General features: G+C 63.0%; 5 protein-coding genes across 11 annotated transcripts in view; 1 reads left to right on the top strand and 4 right to left on the bottom strand.

The window, feature by feature from the left end:
- Nucleotides 1-761: 761 nt before the first annotated feature.
- DMTN (dematin actin binding protein) lies at nucleotides 762-10396 on the bottom strand. 4 transcript variants are annotated; one of them, XM_072027122.1, is made up of 16 exons: nucleotides 10250-10396; nucleotides 5056-5114; nucleotides 4839-4895; nucleotides 4307-4381; nucleotides 4059-4214; nucleotides 3921-3965; nucleotides 3712-3820; nucleotides 3538-3594; nucleotides 3308-3460; nucleotides 3087-3196; nucleotides 2891-2996; nucleotides 2703-2767; nucleotides 2548-2596; nucleotides 1699-1955; nucleotides 1512-1592; nucleotides 762-1430 (listed from the first exon to the last, which is right to left on the bottom strand). In XM_072027122.1, exons 3-16 carry the CDS (start codon nucleotides 4854-4856, stop codon nucleotides 1317-1319), a joined length of 1395 nt encoding a protein of 464 aa, XP_071883223.1. In that variant the 5' UTR covers nucleotides 4857-4895; nucleotides 5056-5114; nucleotides 10250-10396; the 3' UTR covers nucleotides 762-1316. The 4 variants fall into 4 exon arrangements, with proteins under 4 accessions (XP_071883223.1, XP_071883222.1, XP_071883225.1 ...); XM_072027121.1 differs by lacking the exon at nucleotides 10250-10396 and adding an exon at nucleotides 8592-9267; XM_072027124.1 differs by lacking the exon at nucleotides 10250-10396 and adding an exon at nucleotides 8100-8226.
- A 1764-nt stretch (nucleotides 10397-12160) lies between these two features.
- Nucleotides 12161-15617, bottom strand: FGF17 (fibroblast growth factor 17). The gene is made up of 5 exons (XM_038166800.2): nucleotides 15586-15617; nucleotides 15411-15447; nucleotides 13779-13923; nucleotides 12780-12886; nucleotides 12161-12665 (listed from the first exon to the last, which is right to left on the bottom strand). Exons 1-5 carry the CDS (start codon nucleotides 15615-15617, stop codon nucleotides 12381-12383), a joined length of 606 nt encoding a protein of 201 aa, XP_038022728.2. The 3' UTR covers nucleotides 12161-12380.
- A 1427-nt stretch (nucleotides 15618-17044) lies between these two features.
- On the bottom strand, nucleotides 17045-19243 carry NPM2 (nucleophosmin/nucleoplasmin 2). 3 transcript variants are annotated; one of them, XR_011804720.1, is made up of 10 exons: nucleotides 19031-19242; nucleotides 18499-18562; nucleotides 18329-18414; nucleotides 18109-18222; nucleotides 17907-18000; nucleotides 17715-17824; nucleotides 17546-17635; nucleotides 17413-17449; nucleotides 17254-17304; nucleotides 17045-17129 (listed from the first exon to the last, which is right to left on the bottom strand). XR_011804720.1 is itself a non-coding variant. In XM_072027138.1 (10 exons), the coding sequence occupies exons 1-9, from the start codon at nucleotides 19169-19171 to the stop codon at nucleotides 17260-17262; spliced, it is 717 nt and encodes a 238-aa protein (XP_071883239.1). In that variant the 5' UTR covers nucleotides 19172-19243; the 3' UTR covers nucleotides 17045-17129; nucleotides 17254-17259. The 3 variants fall into 3 exon arrangements, 2 of the variants coding, with proteins under 2 accessions (XP_071883239.1, XP_071883238.1); XM_072027138.1 differs by having other exon boundaries at nucleotides 17546-17571; nucleotides 19031-19243; XM_072027137.1 differs by having other exon boundaries at nucleotides 17546-17574; nucleotides 19031-19239.
- A 787-nt stretch (nucleotides 19244-20030) lies between these two features.
- PBDC1 (polysaccharide biosynthesis domain containing 1) lies at nucleotides 20031-22015 on the top strand. Its single transcript, XM_038166955.2, has 6 exons — nucleotides 20031-20129; nucleotides 20230-20295; nucleotides 21022-21081; nucleotides 21208-21348; nucleotides 21428-21539; nucleotides 21711-22015. The coding sequence occupies exons 1-6, from the start codon at nucleotides 20115-20117 to the stop codon at nucleotides 21806-21808; spliced, it is 492 nt and encodes a 163-aa protein (XP_038022883.1). The 5' UTR covers nucleotides 20031-20114; the 3' UTR covers nucleotides 21809-22015.
- Nucleotides 22016-22922: 907 nt separating this feature from the next.
- XPO7 (exportin 7) overlaps nucleotides 22923-25165 on the bottom strand; it is a 42378-nt gene continuing 40135 nt past the window's right edge. For both annotated transcript variants that reach the window (XM_038166910.2, XM_038166909.2), the window contains exons 27-28: nucleotides 24753-24880; nucleotides 22923-24585 (exon numbers count right to left, since the gene is read on the bottom strand). In XM_038166910.2, the coding sequence (XP_038022838.1) occupies nucleotides 24492-24585; nucleotides 24753-24880 (222 nt within the window). In that variant the 3' untranslated portion in view covers nucleotides 22923-24491. The remainder of the gene's footprint in view (nucleotides 24586-24752; nucleotides 24881-25165) is intronic.

Raw genomic sequence — 25165 nt, 5'->3', positions numbered from 1 at the left:
TGGTGCGCGCAGCGCTCACATTGCGCGCCCGGGGCCGGGGTTGCGCGCGCCCGGCCGGGCTCGCACCCGCCCCGGGGACCCAAAACGCCTCGGAGCCGGGGGGGGGGGAAGGCGGAGAAGTCCCCCCCCCCAAAAAAAAATTAAAATAAGCGCAGCACCGCCGCCTGCAGGGCTGGGGAGGGAAGGAGCCCAGGAGTAAAGCCAGGTCACCTTTAATCGGAAGCAACAACGCGCACCGGCACGGGGCGGGGGGGGGGGGGGGGGCCGGAATTAAATCCCAGAAAGTGACTCGAGACCCCCCCCCCAAAGACCCCCCCCCCGGGGTGAAAATCCCGGATTTAAAATCCCGGATTTGTACTCCTGGGGGGGGGTTGTGCAGGGGAATGGTGAAAGGCAGCGCGGGGGCCGGTGCGCAATTGGCGGGGTTTTGCCCCCAAAATTTACATTCGGAGCGGCCCCAGCGGGGGGGGGCAGCGGCTGGAAACGGGGGGGGGGGGCAGCGTGTATGGGGGGGTGCGGGGGGGGGGCTCTGCCCCCAAAATTTGTGCCCGAAGAAGGTGCTGGGGGGGGGGGGGGGGGGAAGCTGCACAGGGGGGCAGCACCTAGTGCCCTGCTGCGACCCCCCCCCTAATTTCCCCCCCCGTTTCCCTATTTCACCCCCCCCCCCAAAAGGCCATCTGCACTCACACACACACACACCCCCCAAGCTCAGGAGCTGCCCCCCCCAGCCCTGCCAAGCCCCCCCCCCCCAATTTTCTAGCCCCATCTTTTTGTCCCCCCCCCCAATTTTACCCCCATCCATGCCCCCCCCTCACCCCCCCAGCTGGGTGCCAGGCAGGTTTTGGCAGTGTACGAGTGGTCGTGGTGCACGGGGGGGGGACACCAGGGTGAGGGGGGGGTAAAATGAGCTGGGGGGGGGTTAAATGAGCCTGGGGGGGGGGGCATTAAAATGAGCTGGGGGGGGGACACCCCCACCATGAGCCACATCCTGCAGGCGTTCCCCATCCCTGGGGGGGGGCACGGGGGGGTGCTGAGCCCGGGGGGGGGTGCTGAGCCCAGAGGGGGTGCCACCCCCATCAGCGTGCCTGGGGGGGGGCGAGATGGGGGCAAATTCCTCCCCCCCCCCCCGCAGAACCGTGCCCCCAGCCCCATCAGCTCACTGCAAGTTGGGCACGGAGAGGGGGGTCCCGGAGAGGATGGGGGGGGGCACAAGGCTGAGCCCCCTGCAAAACGGTAGGGGGCTGGGGGGGGGCCGTGAGGGGTGTGGGGGGGTGCTAAAAACCGGCTGGGGGGGGGTCGTGGCGCCGGGGGGGGGGTCAGAAGAGGAAGGCTTTCTTCTTCAGCTCGTTGCGCTTCCACAGGGCCAGCTTGCTGAATTCCTCGGGGGGCATCTCGAAGACCCGCAGGAAATCCTCGGGGGAGAGGTGCCTCTGGGGGGGCGAGGGGGGGTCAGAATGTGGTAAGACCCCCCCCCAAATATTGTCTGCCCCCCCCCAGGCGCAGCCCCTTACCTCCAGCCTGGTCCTGTCCACGCCGGGGGGCAGCTTGACGCGGCCTCTGTTGGTCACCATCAGCATCTCGTAGGGGTAAATCTGGGATGGCGGGGGGGGAAAAAAAAGCCGTGAGACCCCCCCCCACGCACGCAGAGCCTGGTGCCCCCCCCCCTGAAGCCCCCCCCCCCCCAAAAAGCCCCCTCACCTTTTGCTCCAGCATGCTGGGCAGGGAGTTGCCTCTGTCCATGCGCCCGCGCTGCCCGTTCTGCGGGGACGAAGGCGGCACCATCATCATCCTCACAACCCCCCCCCCCCCCAAAAAAAAAAAAATAGACACCAGCCGCCCCCCCACACCTTCATCCCGCCCCCCCCAGCCCCTCCGAGGTGTCCCCATGTGTGTCCCCCCCCCTCCATACGTCACCCTCTGGGCGCTGGCAGCCGGCTGGGCACTCACCTGCACGCCTGAAAAAGAGGGGAGGGGGCTCAGCACCTCCCTGGCTGTGTCCCCCCCCCCAGATGACAACAAATCCCACCACAGGTGACCCCCCTGGACCCGAGGATGTCCCCAGGGGTGTCCCCAGGAGTGTCCTCCCCATGCCCAGGGGTGTCCCCCTGTCCCCAAAGATGTCCCCTGGTCCCCAGGAATGACCCCCCTGTCCCTAGGGGTGTCCCCCCGTCCCCAAAAATGCCCCCCCATGTCCCCAGGGGCGTCCCCCCATGTCCCCAGGGACATGCCACCATCCCCAGGGATGTCCCCTTGTCTCCAGGAGTGTCCCCCCATCCCCAAAAATGTCCCCACCCATCCCCAGGGATGACCCCCCTGTCCCTAGGGGTGTCCCCCCTCCCCAAAAATGTCCCCATGTCCCCAAGAACATCCCCATGTCCCCAGAGATGTCCCCCCTTCAACCCCAGGAATGTCCCCCCATCCCCAAGGGATGTCACCCCCTGCCCCCAAGGGATGTCCCCCCATCCCCAAAGCTGTCCCCATGTCCCCAGGGCTGTCCCCCCCCATGTCCCCAAATGCGTCCCCCCCCCATAAACACTCGGCTCTCACCCGGGCTCCCCTTCTCGCTGCTCCCCGAGCTGAACTCCGCCGACTGCAGCTGGCAGGGGACAGGAGGGGACATCGGGGGACAGCGTCAGGGGGGTGCCACCACCCCCCAGGACCCCCCCCAACACCACGGGGAGCCCCCCCCCGGCCCCACTCACCCGGGTCAGGGTGCTGCGGCCGGAGGCGGGCAGCGAGGAGCTCTTGTAGCTGCCGGTGTGCAGCGCTGGGAGAGAGCGGGAGGTCAGGACTGGGAGTACTGGGAGGGGACTGGGAGGGGACTGGGGGGGTACTGGGATGGTACTGGGGGGGGGGACAGAGTTACTGGGGGCTGTCCTGCCCCACGTACACGTGTGGAAGGGCGTCCGGTCCGGCAGCGAGCGGGTTTTCCTGCGGATGGGCAGCGATTTCTCCATCTCCTCCTTCAGGATCAGCTTCCCCAGGTTGGAGGTGACCTGGGGGGGGGGGGACAAGGGACACGCGGGGGGGGGGTCAAGGCTGGCACCTCCCCAGCCCCCCCTGGACCCCCCCGGGGGTCCCATCACCTTGCTCAGCTCCTGCCGCTGGAGCTCCCGCAGGCTCTTCATCTCCTCCGTCAGATCCTCCTCCTCCTCCTCGCCTCTCTTGGAGGCCATCCTCCTCCTCCACTCCGTCTCTGGGGGAAAAAAGGAGGATTTTCGTCCAGCCCCAACCCCGACACCCCCAGAGGGGGGGGTCTCTTGTGGATTTTTTTGGGGGGGGGGGGAGAAACCACCCCAGCACCTACCCACGACGGCCAGGGACGGGGGGCACGGCCAGTAGTCGGTCTCGATTTTGGCAGGCTGGTTGGGGTCGGGGGGCTGCGCGGCGGGGAATTTGGACGACTCGATGATCAGATCCTCGATCAGGTGCTTCCCGTGGTGGGGGCCGCTGTGGGGCTCTGGGGGGGCACACGGGGGGGGTGAGATAATTAAAGGGGGGGGGTCCCCGGTGCCGCGTGCCGTGCGCCGCGCTCACCTTTCTGCCGGTAAATCGGGGGCTTCTTGTAGATGTTGAGCTCCGTGGTGTCGGTCTCTGTATGGGGAAGGGCAGGGTTAGCCCCCCCCAAAAAGGTCCTCGCCCACCCCCGTTTGCCCAGTTCCCCCAGTATGGGGGGGGGCAATGGGATTTGGGGGGGTTTTGGGTGCGTACCGGGGCGGTGGAAGTGCTGGACGCTGCTGCGGGGCGTGCTGGCGGCCGGCCGAGGGGGGGGCTGCGAGGTGCCGCCGGGGGTCCGGCTCTCCAACCACTCCCGGATGACCTGGGGGGGGTCATGAAGGGGTGTGGGGGGGCGAAATTTGGGGGTGGGCTCGGCGCTCGGCGTCACCCCCCGTGCACAAATCCCCCCCCGGTGCACTCACCTCGGGGGACGGAGGAGGAGAGATGGATTTGGGGGACAGCGAGCGCTGCAGGGGGGGGGGGACAAAAAAGAGGGGGGGTTAATCCCACAGCCAGGGACTCCCCAAATCCCTGGGGGGGGGGATTTTGGCCCCCCTCACCTCCCGGCTGCGGGGCAGCTCCACGTGCTCCATGAGGGAGTAGGTGAAGTGGGGCTCGTAGATCATCAGGTCGGGGCGCTCGATGTCCAGGATGGCCTTGTCCTTGGGGATGGCGGCCAGGTCCTTGTAGCCCAGCACCTCGTTGTCCATTTTGGCCTGGAAAAAAAGAGGCGAAAAACAGCGATTTTGGGTGCGGGAGGGGAATCTGGGGGTGTTTTCCCAGCAGTTTTTGGGGAACGAGCTCTTACCACGATGCTGGAGGGCGAGCCCGGGACGCTGGAGCCACGCGAGGAGCAGACGCTCCCAGGGGAGGTCAGCGGTTGCTGGAAGGAAGGGATGGGGAATTTGGGATTATTTAGGATGATTTGGGATTATTTGGGATTGGGATTACAGATTTAGGACGATAGATTTCCGATCTGGGATTTGGGATGGTAGGTTTGGGAGCTGGGATTTTGGCAACCCCAAATTTTGGGCTCCGGGCTGGAGCGGGGCCATGGCACGAGGGCGCGGGGGCACCCCAAAAAAAAAAAAGGGGGGGGGGGAGATGCCCCAGAAGGATGGGGGATTCCTGGGTGGGCCCTGGGGGGGGGTCTCCTTGCCCCCAATTTTTAGGTTTAGGGTTTGGGGATGTTTGGGAGGGGACGGGGACACGTTGCCACTAGATGGTGCTGCCAGGCCGGGAGGAGGAGGAGGAGGAGGAAGGCAGGGGAGGAAGGCAGCCCCAGGGGGGTCCCCAAATTCCAGCACCCCCCCCCAAAGCCCCCTGCCCCTCCCCTTTACCTTCTGCAGTCTTTCCATTCAGCTGCGCACCGGAGGGGCCGGGTCAGTCACAGGGTCCTGTGATGGGGGGGGGGCAAGAGCAGAGATTTTGGGGACCCCCCCCAAAAGGTGGGCACGCAGCACCCCGGGGCGAGGTGCCACCCACCCTGGGGGGGGGACACAAAAAATTCCGGGTCCGTTTGGGGTTAAGGGGGGGGGATTGGGGCCCCCCACTCACCTCTGTGGCTCCGCATCCCTCTGGGTGCCGACGCCGGGCTGGGGGCTCGGGGGCTGCCTCTGTAATAGGGGGGGGGGGTGAGGGGGGCAGGGTTGGGGGCTCCCCAATTTTGGGATCGATCCCTGGCGCTGGGGGCTCGCCGAGAAACCCACGGGCACCTGCCCCAGCCCCTAAACCAGGGGCAGCACCCACCACGAGGGACCCCAAAGGGACCCCAAAAGGACCCCAAGGAACCCCAAAGGGACCCCAAGGGACCCAAATGGGACCCCAAAAGGACCCAAAGGGGTTTATAGGGTGGCAGTGGTGCAGCTCCCAGCCCCGGCACCCCAATGGCCCCCGCCCCGTGGCCGGGTGGCTGCTGACGAGGGCTGAAAGCCGAGGGCACGAGGGTGCCGAGGGCTTTTGTCCCCCAGAAGGCTCCAGCAGCAGCGGGACGCGCGCTGCGCCCAACCCCTGCCCTCAACCCCCCCGGCTGGAAAAGCCCCGAAAAGGTTTTTTTAGAAAAAAAAAAAAACACAAATCCCCCCGGACAAAGGAGAATATTCCCCATTTTTTTTTTTGCCTCCCAACTTTCAGAGCGGGGAGCACCTGGAAAATAAAAATAAAGCAAACCTCGTGCCGGCGCTGAGCCCCAAACCTCCCCAAAACCTCCCCAAAACCTCCCTCGGGGTATGGGGCTTTGGGGTGCCAACCACCCCCAGCCCCCCCCCGGGACCTCAGCCCCAGTAAAAATGGGGAAGGGGGAAATGTGACATCCCCTAGCTCCTTGGGGGGGGGGGGTCGAGCTGCCGTAAAGGGGTTCGGAGCCTCCCCAAAAACCCCTTTTGGAGGTGACGCCATAAAAACCAGCCCCTATTTTGGCACCGGGGGGGGGTCAGATCCGCTCGCCCCCCAGCCCAGCAGCTCGGGGGCACCCCGGGGGCTGGGGGCCCGGTGTTGTTGGCACCCCTGGAGCGTGGCCGGGCACGGCACAAGGCGGCTTTGTGCTGGCCCCCCCCGCGCCCCCCCATGAGCTCACACTTTCCATCCTCCGAGCCAGGGAGGGCTCCTTCCTCCAGCAATGCCCCCCCCCTCCCTGCAATTTGGGGACCCCACGGGTGCCGTGGCGAGAGGAGGGGACACGCGTGGGACCCCCCCAGGAGCTGCTGGTGGTGGTGGTGGGGGGGTCCGGGGGGGGGCGAGCAGATGGATGAGCCGGCAAATAGGCAGAGGAAGGGTGGGTGCGGGGTGGCTGCGGATGCTGGGGAGGAAAAAGGAAAACAAACCCGAGCGAGGGGCTGGGGGGGGGGGGGGGAAACATTGCAGCCCCCCCACGGTTGGGTTAAGGGATGTGGGGGGGGGCAGCTTATCTGCTGCGGGCAGGGTGGGGGCCACCGCCCCACGGCACCCTCGCGGCTCCCCGAGATAAGGGCGGCTCGGGGACGGTGCCGCCGGGGGATTTTGGTGGCCAAGAGCCAGGAATAGGGTGGGGGGGTGAGGGGGGGGGACACACGTGCCGAGCCCCCCCCCGTGGGTACCTGGGGGGGGAATGGGGAGAGGGAGAGCGAGGGATGGACGGACAGACGGATGGACGGGTGGATGGATGGGGTGTGGGAGACCCCCCCCCAAAGCGTCACCAAGCCCAGGGGCTGTGGGGGGGTGGGGGGGGGCATGGAGAGGTCGGTTCCCCCCCCCCCAGACCCCCCCCACCCCGCCCCGAGGAAATCCGGATTTGACTTTTCACAGCCGCCAAAGCCATCAGCGCGCGGGGCCGGGCGAAAGGCCAGGCTGCACGGCCCCCCCCCAAAAAAAAAAAAACAAAACCCCCTAACCAGGGGTGGGGGGGAGCAGTGAGGACCCCCCCAGCCTTCCTCCCCTCGCCCTCCTCCTCCTCCTCTCCTCGCTGCCTTTCCCTCCCCATAGCAGCGTGCGCGGGCCCCCTGCCCTATCCATGCGCGGAGAGGGAGGGGGGGGACACCCGGGGGGGTCACAAGTTCCCCGAACAGCCGGTTCCTGGGAACGGCTCCGGCGTTTCCCAGCCTCCTCCTCCTCCTCCTCTTCCTCCCCTGCTCGCAAACACCCGGCTGATGGCGAGGCCCCGAGCGTCCTCCCCGCAACTCGATCGGGCCCGGGGCGCACGGGGCGCGCGGTGTCCGTTTCCTGCGCCCTGCTTCTCGCCCTTTCTGTCCCCCCCCCGGGGGCATCACCCACAAAGGGGGGGCTGTTTCTGGGCAGCCCCTTCGCCCTGCACCCAGCACTCGGGGTTTCGCCATCCCTGGCGTGGCTGCGCCCCCCCGTGCCTCGGTTTCCCTGGGGGGCTTGTGTCCCCCCCCCGCCACCCACCCCATTTAGGGGACACCAGGGACGTCGCCACCTCCTCCCAGTGCACCATTTCTCCCCGATCTGGGCCAAAACCTCACCTACCCACCCCAAAATCCCAACCAAACCGCCGGTTTTTAATCCAGGATGCGCGGCACCTGCCCAAAAGCCCCCCAAACCCTTGTTTTTTTTTGGGGTCCGATGCCCCCCCACAGGAATCCGATGGCCACACCGCAGCCCGCTGTGGCTCACGTGGCACGTAATCTGGGATTAGGATGGGATTAGCCTGCTCATCCCGCACGCGGAGGGGCCGCCGGGGACCCAGCGGGGTCCTGGAGATGCCCACGGCCCCCCCAAGTGAACCCCAAAATCTCCCAGCCCCCTGGGACACCCTGTACCGGGTGCCATGGGGACCCCGGAGCCACCACAGCGTGGCACCTGCCCAAAATGTGGCCGGGGGCTCTCCAGGGCCGAGGTGGCAGCTGGTGGCCCTGGTTTTACCGGGCTTAGCCCTGCCTGACCACCGACCCCGCACGCCCACGGCCCCATAGCGGGGTTGGGGCGCCCCAAAAAGGAGCCACTGCGGGGCCGGGGGGGTGCCAAAATCTCAGGGCGTGCCCCAAAACCACAACGAGACCCTCAGAGCATCGACCGCATCGCAACCAGCACCCCTGGGAGCGGGGGATGAGTGGTGTCCCCCCCCCAAAAAAAAAACCCTACAGGGCTGAGACCCCCCCAAAACTCACTCCACAGGTGGGGCCGGTAGCGCCCAGGCTCCTCCTCCCTCGGGGGACGCGGTGCCACTGCTGCTGTCCCCAGGGAGGGACTGGGATGTCCCCTGTCCCCAAAACCCCTGCTATGGGGGTGTTTCGGGGAGGGGGGGCATGGGATAAATCAGGTGCACCCTGGGGAGAGCCGCCCCCCCCGGGGAGGGGTATTCCCCCCGCGTCCCCACGTCACCGCCCTCCTGTCCCCAAGAGCCCCCTGGCAAGGGCAGCTCTGCCCCAAACAGGCATGGGGCAGGGGTGCAGCCCCCTAGGAGAAGAGGGGGGACAATATTTTAGGCTGCCCCCACCCCTTAGGACCCCCCCTCAACGTTGGGGAGGGCGAGCAGGGAGCAGCAACGGGGAACCCACGGGCGGTGGCCGCCGACCCTGCGCAACGCAGCCCCCCCCGGAGAAGGTCCCGACCCCAATCTCCCCTTCCCTTCGTCCCCACAGCCGGGGGGGGGCACTCACCTAGGGCTGGGGCCACCTCATGCTTCCCTCCAGGGGGGTGGGGACCCCCCGGCCTCCTCCTCCTCCTCCTCCTCCTCTCGCCGAGGCCGAAGCACGGCGCTGGGGCTCGCATCCGAGCGCCCGCCGCTATCGGGCAGCGCAGGCGGTGGCCGAGCAGCCCCCGGGGCGCTGATAAGGGGGAGCTCAGCACCCGGGGTGGGTGCGTGGGTGGGTTAAAGGAGGCTGGGGGGGGGGTGCAGGGTGGGGGGGGCACCCGATGCCGCTCCCCACCTCTGCTGCTGGCTCAGTCCCTTTCGGAACAAGAGGAGAATTAGCCGGCATCATGACGAAGCACTATTGGCGCTCGCTCGCGCGCCCAACGCTTCCCCGGCACAAAGAGGGAGGAAAGCGCAGAGGGACCCGGCCTGCGCGGCCCCGCTCGCTGGCAGGAGCAAGCTGGGGGGGTCCTGGAACCCCCCCCGTGCAAAGCAGCACCCTCAGCTAAAAGGTTTTGCCCCCCCCAATCCCAACGCTGAGCACCCCGCGGTGCAGTGGGTGGCGCGGCACAATCGCATCCACGGATCCTGCCCCAAAGCTGGGGGGGGGGTCCGAGGGTGGCACCCCCGTTAATTGGAGGAGAACCTCTTAGAAACACAGCTCCGGGGCTGAGGGTGCTCAGCAGAGCCCTGGGAGGTGCTGAGCACCTGCCAAAAAATAAAATAATAAAAATAAAACCTTGACCTCTGAGGGGAGCAGCTCTGCCCCTGCGCCGGCACTGGGCTCCCCTCCGCACCCCAATTCCCGGGGGGGCACCATCCAGCCCCCAGCCCTGGCGCTGAGCGGTGGGGCTGGCCCAGCACCGCAGGGTGTGCCGGGGCAGGGCGGGGAGGCTGCGGCCTCCTCGTGTCCTCCAGCAGGGAAATTTTGGGGTGGTTGGGAGGGAGAACCCAACCCGGGGGGGGCGCAGAACCCGTGCCGGCGGTGCCGCGGCGCAGGAAGCCGGCAGCTATTCCCGGCTGTGTGTGGGAGAGCTGCCTGGAGACGGGGCCTCCGCTGCTGGGTCCTCTCCCCCCAGGCACGCACGGAGCTGGTTGCTGCCTCAGTTTCCCTCCTGGCTCCCCAAAAAACAGCTGGATGCGCTCACGGGGGGAGCTGGATGCGCACACCGGGGGGATGGATGCACCAGGGGGCTGCGCACAGAGGGGTGGGGGCACGCACGCACCCTTGGGTGCCAAGGCCGGTGTAATTCAGAGGCCAAATCCCCCCGGTCCCAGCCGCAGGATGCTGACCTGCCCCATCCTGGGGGTCCCCCTGGGGCCGTGCCCGTCGCTGGCCGAGGCTGCAGCCGCCCCCCCCCCGGCGCTAACCCAGTTTCTCAAGCATGAAGCCAGCGCAGCGGCTGCTCGCCGCCTGCCTCCGGCACCCAGGGCACCCGATCCGGCTGCGGCTCCCGCAGCAGCACACCCAGCACCCAAGGGTGCCAGGGAGGGGGGGGCTGGAAATACCCCCTTTCCTGCCCCCCCAAGCACCGCGCACCAAACGAGAACCACGCGCGGCCACGCTCCGGAGAGCCCCCACGGGGTCACCGCGCCGTGTCCTTCACCGCCAGCTCTGCGGGGGGGCTGGGATGGGTTTAAAGGGGGGGTTATAGGGTGGGCAAGAGGAGAGCAGGGCCCTACCTTCAAGGGAGCCCCCGGCCCGCCGCAGGCAGGTTCGCCCGTCCGCCGGGAGCCATGCCTGCGCCGAGCATCCCCTCCCTGCGCCACGGCGCGTTGCTACAGCGACCGCCTCCCTCCGCAGCCCCAGCGATGGAGGAGGATGTGCAGGAGCCGCCTTCGGCCTCACGGGAGCCGGGTTGGCCAAGGGGATGCTCCCCTCCGGGCCCCTTCCATGGGGCGGCCACGCCGTGACCCCAAAGCCAAGCCGTGCCCCAAGGGGTTGGGGTTGGAGAGGGGCACCCCCGGGTGCTGCGCGCAGCGGGGTGGGGCTGGGGTGACAGCAGGGGTGTCAGGGGGGCCCAAAATTCCCCCATCACCCCCTAAATGAGCCCAGGGGATGGCAAAGTTTTGGGGAAGGCAGGGGGTTGGCGAGACATCCTCCAGTGCACTTTCTCCACCTCCGCCCCCCCGCCCCGGGTCTCACCTCAAAAAACAAGAAAGAAAACCCAGTGTGGGTTTTTTTTTCTTCTTCTTCCCCGGCCATAATTAAAAAGGACTCACCCTTCCGAGCCCTTTCTATCCCGGGAGGTCGAGAAGAAAGAGAGGGGAGGAAGGGGAAAAAAACCCTGAAAGAAAGGAGAGGAAGGGCTCGGGAAGGAGAGGAGAAGGGGAGAAAAAGGGACGGGGAAAAATTAAAAGCGGAGATTACACAAAGGGAACTCCTCTACCTTTGAAGCTTGGGCTAAATTGGGGAGGGGGCGGCGGGGGCAGGGAGGGTACAGACAGCTCGGCCCCTTTCTCAAAGCCCTCTCCTTTCAAGAAGGTCTCGAATTCCTGCGGAAACAAGGAGCCGGGGCTGGGGGGGCGAAGGAAACGAGGAGGGGAAGAAAAAAATTAAACCGGCCGCCCGGCTAATTCCTACCCAACACACCTGGGCAGGCAGCGCCGGGCGCATTGTTCGGCCCTAATTGCTGGGTGTTGCATTTCTCTCCTGCTTTTAAAGCTCCATTGAACTCAAACTGTTATAATTTTCTCCCCGTGCCCCCCCTCCATGCGCCCGCATTACGCTCGCGGGGCTTTGTAGGGGCTGGGGTGTGGGGGGAGATGTGGTTAAGGGGTGGTTTAAGGGATTACATCCTCCCCGCCGGCTGCCCAGGGCATTGTGAGAGGGAAAAGTAATTATGGGGAGGGGGCACGGCACGGGCTGGGGGCTGTGGGGGGTCAGACAGCCCCAAAATTGGGCTCTGTGACGATGCTCCGTGCGGAATTTGGGCACGGGGATGTGCAAGGTGCCACCGCGGTGCTGTGGGGACACGCGGGATGTCCCCAAGCATCAGGGCACAGGGTTTGGGGCACGGAGAGCTGGGTGCCCCCCGTGCCAAGGGGAGCAAAGCCCCCACTGGAAGGAAAAAAAAAACTCACCGAGGCTGGGTCCGTCTAGACGCTGCTTTTATTGGCCTTGGGGCTTCCTCCTTTACACACACATCAACTCCAAATTCTAAGCGTTTGGGCCTAAAACCGACTCAGAGGAAACAGCAGAGCTCGTAAAAAACACGACTGATAATAAAAAAATAAATCTAAAAAGGTTTTTGCTGCCTGCATCCACAGGCACCCCCCGGTGCCACCACGGTGGCCAGGAGAGGGGCACGGTGCCCCCCCCGCAATAAATAACCCCGAGACCTCGTGGCCATGGGGTACAAGTGCTGGCCACCGGGTCTGGGTGCCCAAAACCCCCCCAAGAGTTTTTGGGGATGGACCCCCGGTCACCACGGTCACCTCGCAGGGTAACAACTGGGTCACAGCCCCGGGGCTGGGGGTGACCTCGGCACGCCCCTGGCAGCAGGAGGGGGTCGCAGATGGGGCTGGGGGCTTGGTGGCATGGGGAGAAGTCTCTAAAAAAAAATAAAAATAAAAATAAAAATAAAGGGGGGCAGACACCCCAGCCAGAGAGGGCAATGGGCAGAGGCACCGGGCGGTGAATTTGGGGTGCGGCAGGGGTGGCTCTGGGTGTGCTGGCCCCGAGTATAAAAATAGAGCATCTTTACGCCAAAAATAGAGATAAGTGGGGAAAAAACAGTGCTTGGGGGGCACGAGGAGAAGGAGAAAAAAGTCCATGAGGAGGAAGAGGAGGAGGAGGAAGGCGGCCGGGGCGCTACGTGGGGGTGCGGGTACGCCGGGTGCGGCGCGTGGGCGAGGAGGAGCCCACGAACTCGAACTGCTTCTGGCGCTCGGCGTTGGGGAAGGGCGGCTGCCCCCGGTACAGGCGCTTGATGAAGTGGGCTTCCCGCTGATTTTGGCGGCTGCGGGATGCTCGGCAGGGCTGGCCCTTGCGGGTGAAGGCCATGTACCAGCCCTCGTAGCGGGCGTTGCGGAAAGCCGTGTAATTATTCTCCAGCACGATCTCGGTGAAGACGCAGTCTTTGCTCTTGCCGTTGGGCTGCTCAAAGGGGAAAAAAATTAAAAAAATAAAAAAATAAAAAAAAGAGGGGCTGTGAGCTCTGGGGATGGAGAGGAGAGGGGATGAGGCTGCCACCTCCCCGCCCGGACTCACTTTCCCCACCAGCTTGCCCCGTTTGCTCATGCAGATGTAGCGCTCGCTCTCGGCTCCCTTGATGCGCACGCGGCTGCCGAAGGTGTCCGTCTCCACCATCAGCTTGGCTGCGGGGAGAAAAGCACCAGGAGGTGTCCCGCCGGGGCTGCAAACCACCTGCACCCCAAAAATCCCCATCCCCGTGCCCGAGGGGACACCAAAAACCTTTTCTCCCCGTCCCCGTTTCGCTCCCCCCATCCCTCAATCCCTCGCCACCCCTCGTGCCCGAGCCCCCCCGGCACGGGGCGCACCGCGGGCTGCTCCCCGAGCCATGATGCTAAAAAAAAGGGTTTTTGTTAAAAGCCAGCAGAGGCAAACCGGGCGTTTGATGAAAGCCCCGTGGAGAGCAGCGGCCCCTTTCCAGCCCCCCCCCACATTTCATTGTCAGGGATTATTCAATGGGGTTTTCCAGGGCCAGACCGAGCCCAGCGCCCGGCGGGTTAATTATCCTCGTCCTCATTGTCTCACCCCAAAGTGGCTGCGACACCAAACCCCACAACCCCAACAGGTCCCGAGCGTAACCAGGCAGGGAGAATTTAGGGAAAGCCCTGGGAAGGTGGCAGGGACCTGGCGGGGCTGCAACGGGGCTGGGGACCCCCATAAAACACCCAGGGGACGGTGCCGGGGCTGGAGGGGCTCTGCCCGCTGCCCTCCACCCATCAATATTTTAGGTGCTGGATCCATTTCTTTGCCACAAGATGCTATAAACCTGATATTTAGGTTTTTTTTTGCTGCACGATATCGGCCAGAATCACCTGGATTTGGAAGTTTTGAGGTCAGAACCAGCAGATTTGGAGTTGCGCTCCCATGGACGCTCATTTTTGGGGTTATAAAAGCAGCATCCAGCTTCAGCGCCCACCTCCCTGACCCTTCCCTGACACCCTACAAGCACTTCTGTCCCCGGACACGCACCCACCTCGCCCCCATATCCCCCCGGGGGGCTGGCAGCGGGCCCCTTACCGAATTTATTGCCGTCCTCGGCGGTGGCGGTGATGCGCTTGCCGGTGACCTGCACGTGCTTGCCGCTGGTCCGGCTGTAGAGCTGGTACTCCCTGACCTGCCGCCGGCTCAGCTGGTCGCTCACGGCCCCCTGGTCCCTCACGTACTGGTTAAAATTAGGAGACGGGTGATTCTCCCCCTTTTTTTTTTTTTTACAAAGGGAAAAATAAAATCAATTTGTTTCGGACAGCCCACGGCAAGGGGATGGAGAAGAGGGGGGACCCGGTGGGAGCGCTGCCGGCACGGGGTGAGCTCTCTGTGCCCTGTTTGGGGGTCTTGCGGGCAGCTCCAGCTTGGATGGGGCTTTTTTGGGGTGCTGAGACCCCCGAGAAGGTGTTTCAGGAGCAGGGAGAGGCAGGGACCTCTCCTGGCACCCACACAAGGAGGATGCTCTCCACGGTGCACAGCCTGCATCAGGGATGGGACCAAGCTCCTGGCTGTGTGCTGACCCTACAGGCACCCACCGACCTCTCTGCCCCATGGAGCACCCCCTGCACCCCAAATGGTGCTGAGGATGGGTTCGGATGCAGGGACAGCGCTCAGCCCCCAGAGCAAAGCGCCCCAGGACCGTCCGCCTGTCCCAGAAGCTGGGGGCTGAGCTGTTCCCACAGTGCCAGGGGGATAAAACGCAGCGTGGACCCCAAATGGCATCACGGTTTGTGCCTATGGGGTGGCATAACCCCCCCCAAATAAAGGGTTATTGGATATAAATGGGGTACAGCCACACATTTTGGGGTGCTGCCCGCTCTGTGAGCGCACCCAGGACCCACCTCCGCACCCCACACTCAGTGGGACCGTGGGGGCTCTGCTGACCCCCCCCCAGGCCATGCAGGACCCCAGCTCCCCACCACCTTTATGGGCACCTCGGGGGCTCATTTCCCACCGGGATCCACTTTAAAAACGCTTTGGGGGGTGGCCGGGGAAGGGTGGTGGTGAGCTGGGGGGGGGGCTCTCCATCAAAGGCGCTTCCCTTCCCTTCCCCTCTCGTTTTCAAAGAAATAAAAGCAGTTACCTTGGGGAAAAAAAAAATAAAAAGGAAGGGAAAAAATAAAAAGGAAGGAAAAAAAAAGGTCCCGAGCGCGTATTTGAGGCTGCTGGGGGGTGGTTTTGTTGGGGCTGGGGGGGGGCAGAGGGTGCTGATATGGAACAGTGCGTTTTAATAGCCGCGGCCCTTCAGAAGCGCACAAAAAGGGACGGCACAGCCAGGGAGGGGGAAAGGGGGAGAAGGGGAGGGGGGCACCGAGCCTTGAACCCCCCCCCAGCACCCCGTTAACCCCCTCAGATGGCATCGAGGGCAGAATCTGGCCTGGGGGGCAAGAAATGCACCCCTATAGAGGGGGGGCTCCCCAATGGCCTCACCTTGGGGACATGGGGAAGGCGCCGGGCACCCATGGGTGACCCCAACCCCGTGGGCACCCTCCAGCATCGCTGCCCTGGCCTCTGCCACCCACCCATGAGGAAAATCCCCCAAAACGAGACAAATTAATTAACAGCCAAATTAATTAACAGCATCCCAAGTCATTGCCAGGAGGGACCCAGGGGCGAGCCGGGCTGTGACGGGGTTTTTTGGGGAGAAGCTGCTCGGAGACCTACCTGGGTCTGACAGGAGAAGATCAGGAGCTGGAAGCATCTGCGGTGGGGAGAGAGAGAAAAAAAAAAAAAAAAGGGGAGAGGAGCAGGGGGGGGCGCTTGGGGTTTTTGGAGGCGAAATTTTGGAAGTTTTTGCCAGGAGAAACCAACCCCGAGGCACCCGGAGCGCACCGCTTACATGGAGAGGTTCTGCAGGCGGAGGGGCTGCATGGTGCTGGCCGAACCCCCCCCAGTTTTAGGGCATGAAAGGAAGGCAGGGAGCTGAGCTGCCACCCTCAAATGTCACCACGACCCCGCCGGGGGGGTGCCCGTGGCCCCCTCCTCCTCGCTCGGGTGCCCCCCGAGACCCTGCCCAAGCGCAGGGAGCGGGGTTGGGGGCATGGGGCTCAGCTCCTCGCCTCGTCCCACCCCATCAGCTTCCCATTTGGGGGGCAGCCCCTGCCTCGCTGGCATCTGCTGGGGGGGGCTTTGGGGGGGCTGATAATGGGGGAAAAGGGCTGGGCTCCCCCCCTTTTCCCCCCCACCCCAGCCCCAAAAAGCAGGGCGGCACCCGGAGCCCTGCGCCCCCCGCGCAGCCCCTGCTCCCCTTTCCTGGCGGCCTTTTAAAGGTGGGGGGGGGCTGTGGAGAGGGGCTGAGCCTCCCCTGGGGGGCCGGGGGGGGCTAAGAGGGAAGGAGGATGGGGGCTGGGGGGGGGGAGGAGGAGGAGGAAGAGGAGGAGGAGGAAGGGGGAGGCTGAGCGGGGCTCGGGGTGTCCAAGCCCCATGGGGAAGGGGAGGAGATGGAGAGGTCGTGGGGGGGGTGGGGGGGGGATTTTGGGGCATTAAATAGGGTCTGGGGGTGGGAAGAGCCCCCCCCCCAGCTCAGCCAGGCCTGGGGGGGGGGGACAGGAAAGGGGGGGGGGGGGGGAGATGCGCTCACCTTTAGGATGCTTTTTGGCACCGGCTTCCCAAAAGGTGCCCCCCCCTTGGCGAAAAAATCACCACGAGGGGTTTTTAACCGGCTGCTTCCGCACCGGGGGGGCCTTCCGAGCCCCCCCCCGCCCCAAATCCCTCCCTATGGAAAGGATGGATGAGATTTACCCCCCCTAAATATCTGTGGGGTCAGGTATCAGCTCCCCCCAGGGGGCAGGGGATGCGCCCCCCCCCCTCTCTGCGCTCCATTTGCTGTGCCGAGGGGGTGCCAAGTGCCAATAAACACCCCCGGGGGGGGGGTCCTGGGGGGGGCTGCACACCAAAAGGGGGGGGTCCTGTAGGAACTGCTCCCCCCCCCTCCTGCCTCAGTTTCCCCAAAGAGCCCTGGGGGGGGGGCAAAAGAGATGGAGAGGGGGAGACCCCCGCAGCCCCCAGCCGCAGAGGGGTTTTAGGGGGGGCTCAATTAGCGCTAATGACCCTAATTAACCCCCCCCCCCCGGTGTTTTCTCACCTCCCAGGCCAGGTCAATGGGTTCCAATCCCCCCCCCGCTGCTCAATAATCCCCCATTGTCCCCATTCACCCGGCGCTTGGTGACCCCCCCCACCCCACCCCAAACGGGACCCCCAGGCTGTGGGGAAGGACCCTGCAGCCCTATTGGGGCATGGGGGGGGGGGGGGGACACAGTCCCACAACCCCCCCCCATCCCAGCATGGAGAGCCAGGGCTGCAAAACCAAATCCTTTATTATTATTTTTTTTTGGGGGGGGGGCACCAAAATCAGAAGGTTTCCAGCTTCTCCTGTGCCAAAACCTGCAAAAAAAAGGGGAAAAAACCTTAAAACCGGGCACCCCCCCCCCCCCGGGGACCACCTGAGCCCCCCCAGATGGGACTGGGGGGGGCGCACAGGGGTCCCCAAGCCCCCCCCCCCACTTACCTGGGGTCACTTCTTCGGTGCTGCCTTCTTGCCCCGGCCGCCTCCTCGCCCCTATAGGGGATGGGGAAGGGGCTGAGTAGGGGGGGGGAGCCCCCAACCCCCACCCCCCCAATTTTTGGGGTTTTTCAGCCCCCCCCCCAGGGTTAGCCACCCCCTTACCTTGCTGGGAAGGGGCTCCTGGGGGGCGGCGCTGTTCCTGCTTGGGGAAAACGAGGGGGGGGCTGCGGTTAGGGGGCTGTGACCCCCACCCCAAGCCCCCCACCCTATTTCCCCCCCCCCACCCCATACTCACTGCTCATCCTCCTTCTCCAGCCTCCTCTTCTGGGGGAGAAAAAGGGAAATTTGGACAATGGGGCCTGGGGGGGCTCCACAAATCTCCCCCCTCCAAGAAAAAAGGGGATAAATTGTGCAATTTTAGGGTCACAGCCCCCCCCACCCCAATTTTTTGGGGACCCCCCTACCTTGGCGGCGTTGCCCCTTTTGGCACCTTGGGGTTTGGGGGGCTCCTCCTCTTCATCACCTTCATCCTCCTCCTCCTCCTCCTCTTCCTCCCAGGACAGGTCGGGCATCACTGGGGGAGAGCCGGGGGGGTGCTGGGGGGGGGCGGCAGCACCCATGGGTGGGTTTTTTTTTTTGGGGTGGGGGGCACTTACGGGAGATGTGCTGCCCGCTGATGTAGACGGGGCCGGACCCCACGCGCAGGCGGAAGGTGACGGGGGGGGTCAGCTCCACGCCCCCCAGGGTGGCCTGAAAAAGAGCAGGGTGGCAAAAAAATCCCAAAAAACACCACCCCTGATTTTATAGGGTCTTGGGGGGGGGGGTTAAGGGGAAGCCCCCCCACCCTTGGGTGCTCACCATGGGCAGCACCGAGGGCTTGAGGGTGGCGATGGGCACGGGGGTGTCCTCGGGGAGGGGGGGCACGATCTCCACCACGTGGAACTCGTCGCGAGCCTTCTCCCCCAGGCAGACCTGTGGGGTCACAAGGAGCCCCCCCGGAGCATCCCAAAAAATACCCCAAAAAACCCCAAATCTGGTTGTGGGGGGGGGGGAATTAAAAGGGGAGGGGGGCACCTACTGTGCGCAGGGCCAGCTGCTGCTCGCAGTGCCACTCCTGGGGGGCCTGGAAGGTGTAGGACGGCCGCTCGCTGCTCAGCTCGCACCCTATAAATAATGGGGGGGGGTCAGTGGGGTGGGGAGGGGGCTCGGCCCCATTTGGGGGTGTTATGGGGCGGGGGGGGGGCTCACCCCAGATGAGGGCCATGGGCTTCTCGGACTTGCTGTCGGTGCTGCCTGTCGTGGACATCGCGCCCTGGGGGCGCACGCGGAGATGTTTTTTTTTGGGGGGGGTCCCGCTTGGAAAAATATCCCACAGTCCCCCCCAAAAATTATAGGACCCCCCCCCCAAATTACAGGAACAGCCCCCAGCCCCTTTAGGGCCCCCCCAAGCAGAGGAAGCCTCACCCAGTGCTGCACCCCAAGTGCTCAGCAGGTTCCCAAATCACCCCCAGGACCCCCCCGCTCCGCACTTATAGGGCTGGGGGGGGCTGCGGCCCTATAAGCCCCCAATCCCACCCCCCCAATGGGGGCAGTGCCCACCCAGGGTCATTAGTGCCTGCAGCTGTGCTGTGGCTAACGAGGGGGGGCTCATTAGGACTGTGGTTAACGAGGGGGGGGGGGGGTCCAACCCCGCTGGCATCGTCCTGGGGGGGCGCGTCCCCAATTTGGGGGACCCCGGTGACACCGGGTGGTCCCCCCCCCGGTGACGTTGGCCTCGTACCTGGGTGGCCCCGGGGGCTCTGGGGCATGGGGAGGGGGTCACAGCCCCCCCCCCCCCAGTGCTGGGAGTCACCTCTGTGCGCCCCGGGTCACCCCAGACCCCATCTGTCCCCAAAACCCATCCCTTGTCCCCAAACCCCATTTTCTGTCCCTATATTCTATCCCTTGTCCCCAAACCCTGTCCCATGTCCCATCCCCTGTCCCTAGACCCCACCCCTTGTCCCCATGTCCTGTCCCCATATCCCATCCCGTCCCCAAACCCTGTCCCCATGTCCCATTCCCTGTCCCCAAATCCCATTCCCTGTCCCTATATCCTATCCCCTGTCCCCATCCCTTGTTCCTTGTCCCCAAATTCTGTCCCCTGTCCCCAGACCCTGTCCTTTGTCCCCAAACCCCATCCCCTGTCCCTGTCCCCAAAACCCATCCCTTGTCCCCTGTCCCTATGTCCCATATCCTGTCCCTGTCCACTGTCCCCAGACCCCATCCCCTATCCCCATGTCCCATCCCTTGTCCCCAAACCCCATTCCTTGTCCCCATGTCCCATATTCTGTCTCCATCCTGTCCCTTGTCCCCATCCCCTGTCCCCAAACCCTGTCCCCATGTCACATCCCCTGTGCCTATACCCCATTCCCTGTCCCCAGACCCCATTCCCTGACCCCAAAACTCATCATTTGTCCCCAAAACCCATCCCCTGTCCCCAAACCCCATCCCCTGTCCCTGTTCCCATCCCTTGTCCCCCAAACCCAACCCCTGTCCCCATCTCCTGTCCCATGTCCCGTCCCCTGTCCCCAGGCCCCATCCCTTGTCCCCAAACCCCATTCCCTGTCCCTTGTCCCCATATCCCACCCCCTGTCCCCAAACCCCATCCCCTGTCCCCTGATCCCATCCCCTGTCCCTATGTCCCATATCCTGTCCCTGTCCCCACCCCTTGTCCCCAAACCCCATTTTCTGACCCCAAACCCCCCTTTCTGTCCCCAAACCCCATCCCCTGTCCCTCCCCCGTCCCGTCCCCGTTCCCCCGCCCCGGACGCGGCCCTTTTGGGGGGGGGGCGGGGCCGCGGCCCCGTTTCCGCCGTGGCCGCGCGATGGCGGCGGCGCTGGTGGGGGCCTGGGGGGGGTCCTGGGGGGGGGGTCCGGACTTGGGGGGGGTCCGGTCCCGGTGTGTGGGGGGGGCTCTGAAGCCGCTTTTTGCCCCCACAGGGCCCCGGGGAGGCCGCGGCGGCCGCTCACGCCCTGACCCTGCCGGCGGAGGCTTACGGCAATGATGTGAGGGGGGGGCACGGGGGGGGGCACCGGGAATTTTGGGGGGGTTTGGGACATGGGGGGGGGACCAGGGGGCGAGGGGGTGGCAGGGGGATTTTTATTTTTTTTTGGGGGGGGGGGTATTTGGGGGTGGGGGGGGTGGGAGGGGGGGTAATGGGGGGGTAATGGGGGGGTATTGGGGGGGGTTGGGGCCTGGGGGGGTATTGGGGTGGGGGGATATTGGGGTGGGGGTGGGACTGGGGGGGTGTAATGGGGGGTTAGTAGGGAGAGGGCGTGTTGGGGGGGGGTCTTGGTACTGGGGGGGGTCTGGAGGTGGGGTGGGGGGGTTGGTGTGGGGGGGGGGGAATGGGGAGGTCTTGGTACTGAGGGGGGGGGTCTGGGTATTTTGGAGGGGGGTGTTGGTATTGTGGGGGGGGGTCTTGGTAGCAGGAGGGGGCATAACTTGGTGCTTTGGGGGGCAATGGGGGGGGCTGGGTTCTAAGGGGGGGGGTCTGGGTACCAGGAGGGGGGGTCTCGGTACTGGGGAGGGGGTACTGGTATTGTGGGGGGGTCTTGATTCTGTGTGTGGGGGTCTTGGTATCAGGAAGGGGCATAACTTGGTGCTTGGGGGTGGGTCTCAGTACTAAGGGGGAGGTATTGGTGTTGTGGGGGGGGTCTTGGGACTCAGGAGGGGTTCCTGGTGCCAGGGGGGGGGTCCCCAAAGACCCCTGAGACCCCCTCTGCCCGCAGCCCAACGTGGAGCTGATGTGGGCCATGCGGGCCTACCAGCACGCCGAGGTCTACTTCAACGTAAGTTGGGGAGGGGGCTTTTTGGGGACCCCCCCCTGCAATAAAACCCCCCCAAAACCAGCTCTACGAGGGGTGTTTTGGGGAGGGGGGCACGGCCCTGAACCCCCCCCCCCTGTCACCCCACAGCTCATCTCCTCGGTGGACCCCAAATTCCTGAAGCTGACCAAGGCGGACGAGCAGATCTACGGCGACTTCAGGAAAACCTTCGGAGACCTCAAAATCGACGTCCTCGACCCCGAGGAGCTCAAATCGGAGCCGGCCAAGGAGGTGGGCACTGGGGGGGGTTGGAATTACGGGGTTGGGGTCCTGGCACCCCCCCAAATTTCCCCCAAAATCCCATCCCCAGAAGTGGCGCCCCTTCTGCCTGCGCTTCGAGGGGGTGGTGGAGGACTTCAACTACGGCACCTTGCTGCGCCTGGACTGCAGCAAGGGCTACACGGAGGAGAACACGATATTTGGTGAGTCCCAAAACCTCCTTATCCGCTTGTTTTTAACCCCAAAATCCCCCCGGACTCCGTGCTGTGCCCTGCGGGGTGGTAACGGGGTCGGGAGAGGCGAGGCTGCGCCCCCAGACCTGCTCCGAGCCCCCCAGATCTGCTCCGAGCCCCTTTTTTTTTCTCTTTTCCCAGCCACCAGAATCCAGTTTTTTGCCATCGAAATAGCTCGGAACCGAGAGGGCTGCAACAACGCCGTCTACAACAGCGCCAAGGAGCCAGCGAGGGCGTGAGGACGAATTCGGCTCCGCTTCGTGCCCCAGTGGGGTCAGCCCAGGGGCTGCTGCCCCCCTTTTTTTTCCCCCCATGGGACAGGGGCAGGAGGAGGCAGGACAGCGCAGGGCATCCCGTCCCTCCTGCTGCAGTGCCTCGGAGCTCAGCCTCTGCTTGCAATAAATAAAATGTTTTATTTAGCTGTAAATAAAATGTTTTCAAAGCCCTCTCCTCGTGCTGCGGGTGTTGGATGCGCCCGACCTGGTGATGGTGGCAGGAGGTCTAAGACCTAAAGGTTTAGGGGCTGTTGCTGAATCCACTTCGGTTTTACTGCTGTGGTGGCAGCAGGCTCCAGCACTGCTGCTGGAGGTTTAGGATTTGGGTGTGAGCTACCAGCTTGACTCTAAGGGGCTTTGTGACCTGATAAATGCCCATGAAACCATGATAAACGCCATCAAACCCCAATAAATACCCATGAAACCCCGATAAACGCCCATGAAACCCCAATGAATACCATCAAACCCTGATAAAGTCCCACCAAACCCCGATAAATGCCCTCCAAACCCCAATAAATGCCCACGAAACCCCGATAAATGCTCATCAAACCCTGATAAATACCCATGAAACCCCAATAAATGCCCTCAAAACCCCAAGAAATGCCCACTAAACCCCAAGAAATGCCATCAAAGCCTGATAAAGTCCCACCAAACCCCGATAAATGCTCATGAAACCCCATTAAATACCCATGAAACCCCAATAAATGCCCTCAAAACCCCAAGAAATGCCCACTAAACCCCAATAAACGCCCATTAAACCCCAATAAATGCCCATGAAACCCCAATAAATGCCCACCAAACCCTGATAAATGCCTATCAAACCCCAATAAGGTCCCACCAAACCCCAATAAATGCTCATGAAACCCCATTAAATACCCATGAAACCCCAATAAATGCCCTCAAAATCCCAAGAAATGCCCATCAAACCCCGATAAATGGCCATGAAACCCCAATAAATGCCCATGAAATCCTGATAAATGCCCTCCGATCCCCAAGAAATGCCCACCAAACCCCAAGAAATGCCCACCAAACCCCAATAAATCACGGGGCCCCTCTCCCAAGCAGAGGCCAGCCCAGCTCAGTAGAAACCATTGAAGTTTATTTGCAGTCACAATGCTTACACTGTATGCAGCAAACACCCTTACAAGTCAACCAGCAATCTGCTCACGCGAAAAAAAGGACCCAACACACAATCGCCAGAGGAAAGAACAAAAAAAAAAAAATTAAAAATAAAAATAAAGGGGGCTCGGGGGGGAGGGGGGGGAGGAATTAAGAGTTAGGTGGTGTCTGGGGAGAGAAACTGAAACCCTAAGGACTGAGCGTCTGTGGGTAGAGCTGAGCAAGAGAATGCACACGACTAGCAGCAACAATAGTGGAAAAAAGTACAAGGCAAACAGGTTCCCTCCCCCATCAGCTTTCCTCTGTCAGTAAATTTTAATACCCAAAAACATTTATCAGGGTGACTTAGAAAAACAAAAAAAAAAATGGAATCATTTGAAAGGGGAGGGAAATCGGGAGGTGGGTTTTGGGGGGGGTGTTAAATACTTCATGCTAGGCAAACCTTGTTATTAAGAACCCCGGGCAGCAGCCCCCGTGCCCCGGCTGAGAACCCACGCTGGGGGCACGAAGCTCGCCCTCGGCCCCTCAATTCCTCCTGTGCCTCCTGCTTGAGTGAAATGGGGGGAAAAATAAAAGGAACGGGGTCCGGGGAGCGCGTGGTGCCAGCCCCGGGGCTCGCCCGGAGGGGAGGCGAGGGCCCGGGAGGCAGCGGGGTGAGGAGGGGACACGGGGGGCACTGCTACACCGGGGGGGGGACGGGAGAGACACCCACGAGCAAGCACGAATGGAGAAGATCACGCGGCATGGCTTCGAGTTCCTAATAACAAGGGCAAGACGGTAACAGGAAGTCGTGATTTCGAGGGGCTGAATAAGAAAAAATATACATTTGGAATTTTACAATGCCTTTTTTTTTTTTGTCGTCTTTTTTTTTTTTGTTGGTTTTTCTTTTGTGTTTTTTTTTTTCAATTTTTTTTTCTTTTTTTTCTTTTTTTTGCTTCTCTCTACGCTTGTCACTAAATATATCTCTGCACTTTCACACACCCACCCCTCGCCCAGTAAAGCTTCAGGCCTGCAGGACACGCTTTCCTCACTCGCATACACAACCCTCACGCCAGCACCGGTGCACCAGGACTCTGTAAAAATTTCAATCACACTTTTTTTTTTTTTTTTTTACTCCTTTTTTTTTTTTTTCCGTTTTTTTGTTTTGTTTTTTTTTTTTAAACTGAGTCAATATAAACCTTGTTCAAAATGTTATGAAAAAATGTACATGTTTATACAAGGCAGGCTGCAGCAGAGCGCTGGCGTTCCACGCAGACGTTCGGGTAGGGAGACGCTGGATTCTTGCACCTGGCTTTTTGCCCTTCCACCCCCTCCCACGGAAACAGAAGCACCCTGCCCCGGTGAGCTCAACCACCCCTCCTGTTCCCTCCTCCCTCGGGACGTGGAGTACGGCCAAAGCGAGCGCCGCAGTCCAGCCCTGGGGAAGAGCAGGGATTCGAAACGCCCTCCTTTTCTTTCCATCGGAAACGGGAACCCCTCTGGGCCAGGCCAAAGAGATGCTGCTCTGTACAGGTGGAGCTGGGAGCCGTCAGCTCATCATGTCGTTGCTGTTGACTCCGTAGGTGGAATTCTTCATGGAGTCGTTCACCTCTCGCCGGAACGCCGACAGGTTTTGGGTAAACCTGAGGGAGAGGCAGCAGGGCAGCGCGTTAGAGCACGAGGTCGCCCGCTCCTCAGGGGGTTTTTGCTCCCCGGGAGGCTGCCACGAGGTGGGCTGGACACCCCCAGCTACATTTTTTGCATTAAGCTACGGGCTGAGCACAGCCCCGCGGGTTTGGTGCGCACTGACCTGTCCCTGTTCTTGGTCAGGAGGTTGCGTTCGATGCCTTCCATGAGGTTCTCGAAGCAGAGGTGCATCGCCTGCTGTTTCTCCGGAGGCTGGCTGTTCACGATGCTGTTCCTCAAGTCAGAGAAATACTGCAGGAGACATGAGAAGGCCGGGTTAACTTCTAGAAGAACAGCCAGCTTGGCTTTAGGACACAGCAGGAAAGAGGGAGGAAACGTGCTACAGCTCCTGGTGCCCTTAAAAACCCAAACTTAATGGGATTCATTAGAGCTGCTCAGGGAAGGGCTGCACACCCTCCCCTCTCCCTCTCCCCAGTCCTGATTTCCCTGCCCTGCCCACGGTGCTGCTCTGCTCAGCCCAAAGCATCGTTCAGGCCCCAAGAGCCCTCCATCTGCACGGGGAGCTGGGGACGTTTA

This window comes from Anas platyrhynchos, chromosome 23, assembly GCF_047663525.1.
Source record: "Anas platyrhynchos isolate ZD024472 breed Pekin duck chromosome 23, IASCAAS_PekinDuck_T2T, whole genome shotgun sequence".
Taxonomy (NCBI): domain Eukaryota; kingdom Metazoa; phylum Chordata; class Aves; order Anseriformes; family Anatidae; genus Anas; species Anas platyrhynchos.
Note: the sequence above shows the minus strand (reverse complement) of the source record. Positions and strands in the feature narration are given on the sequence as shown.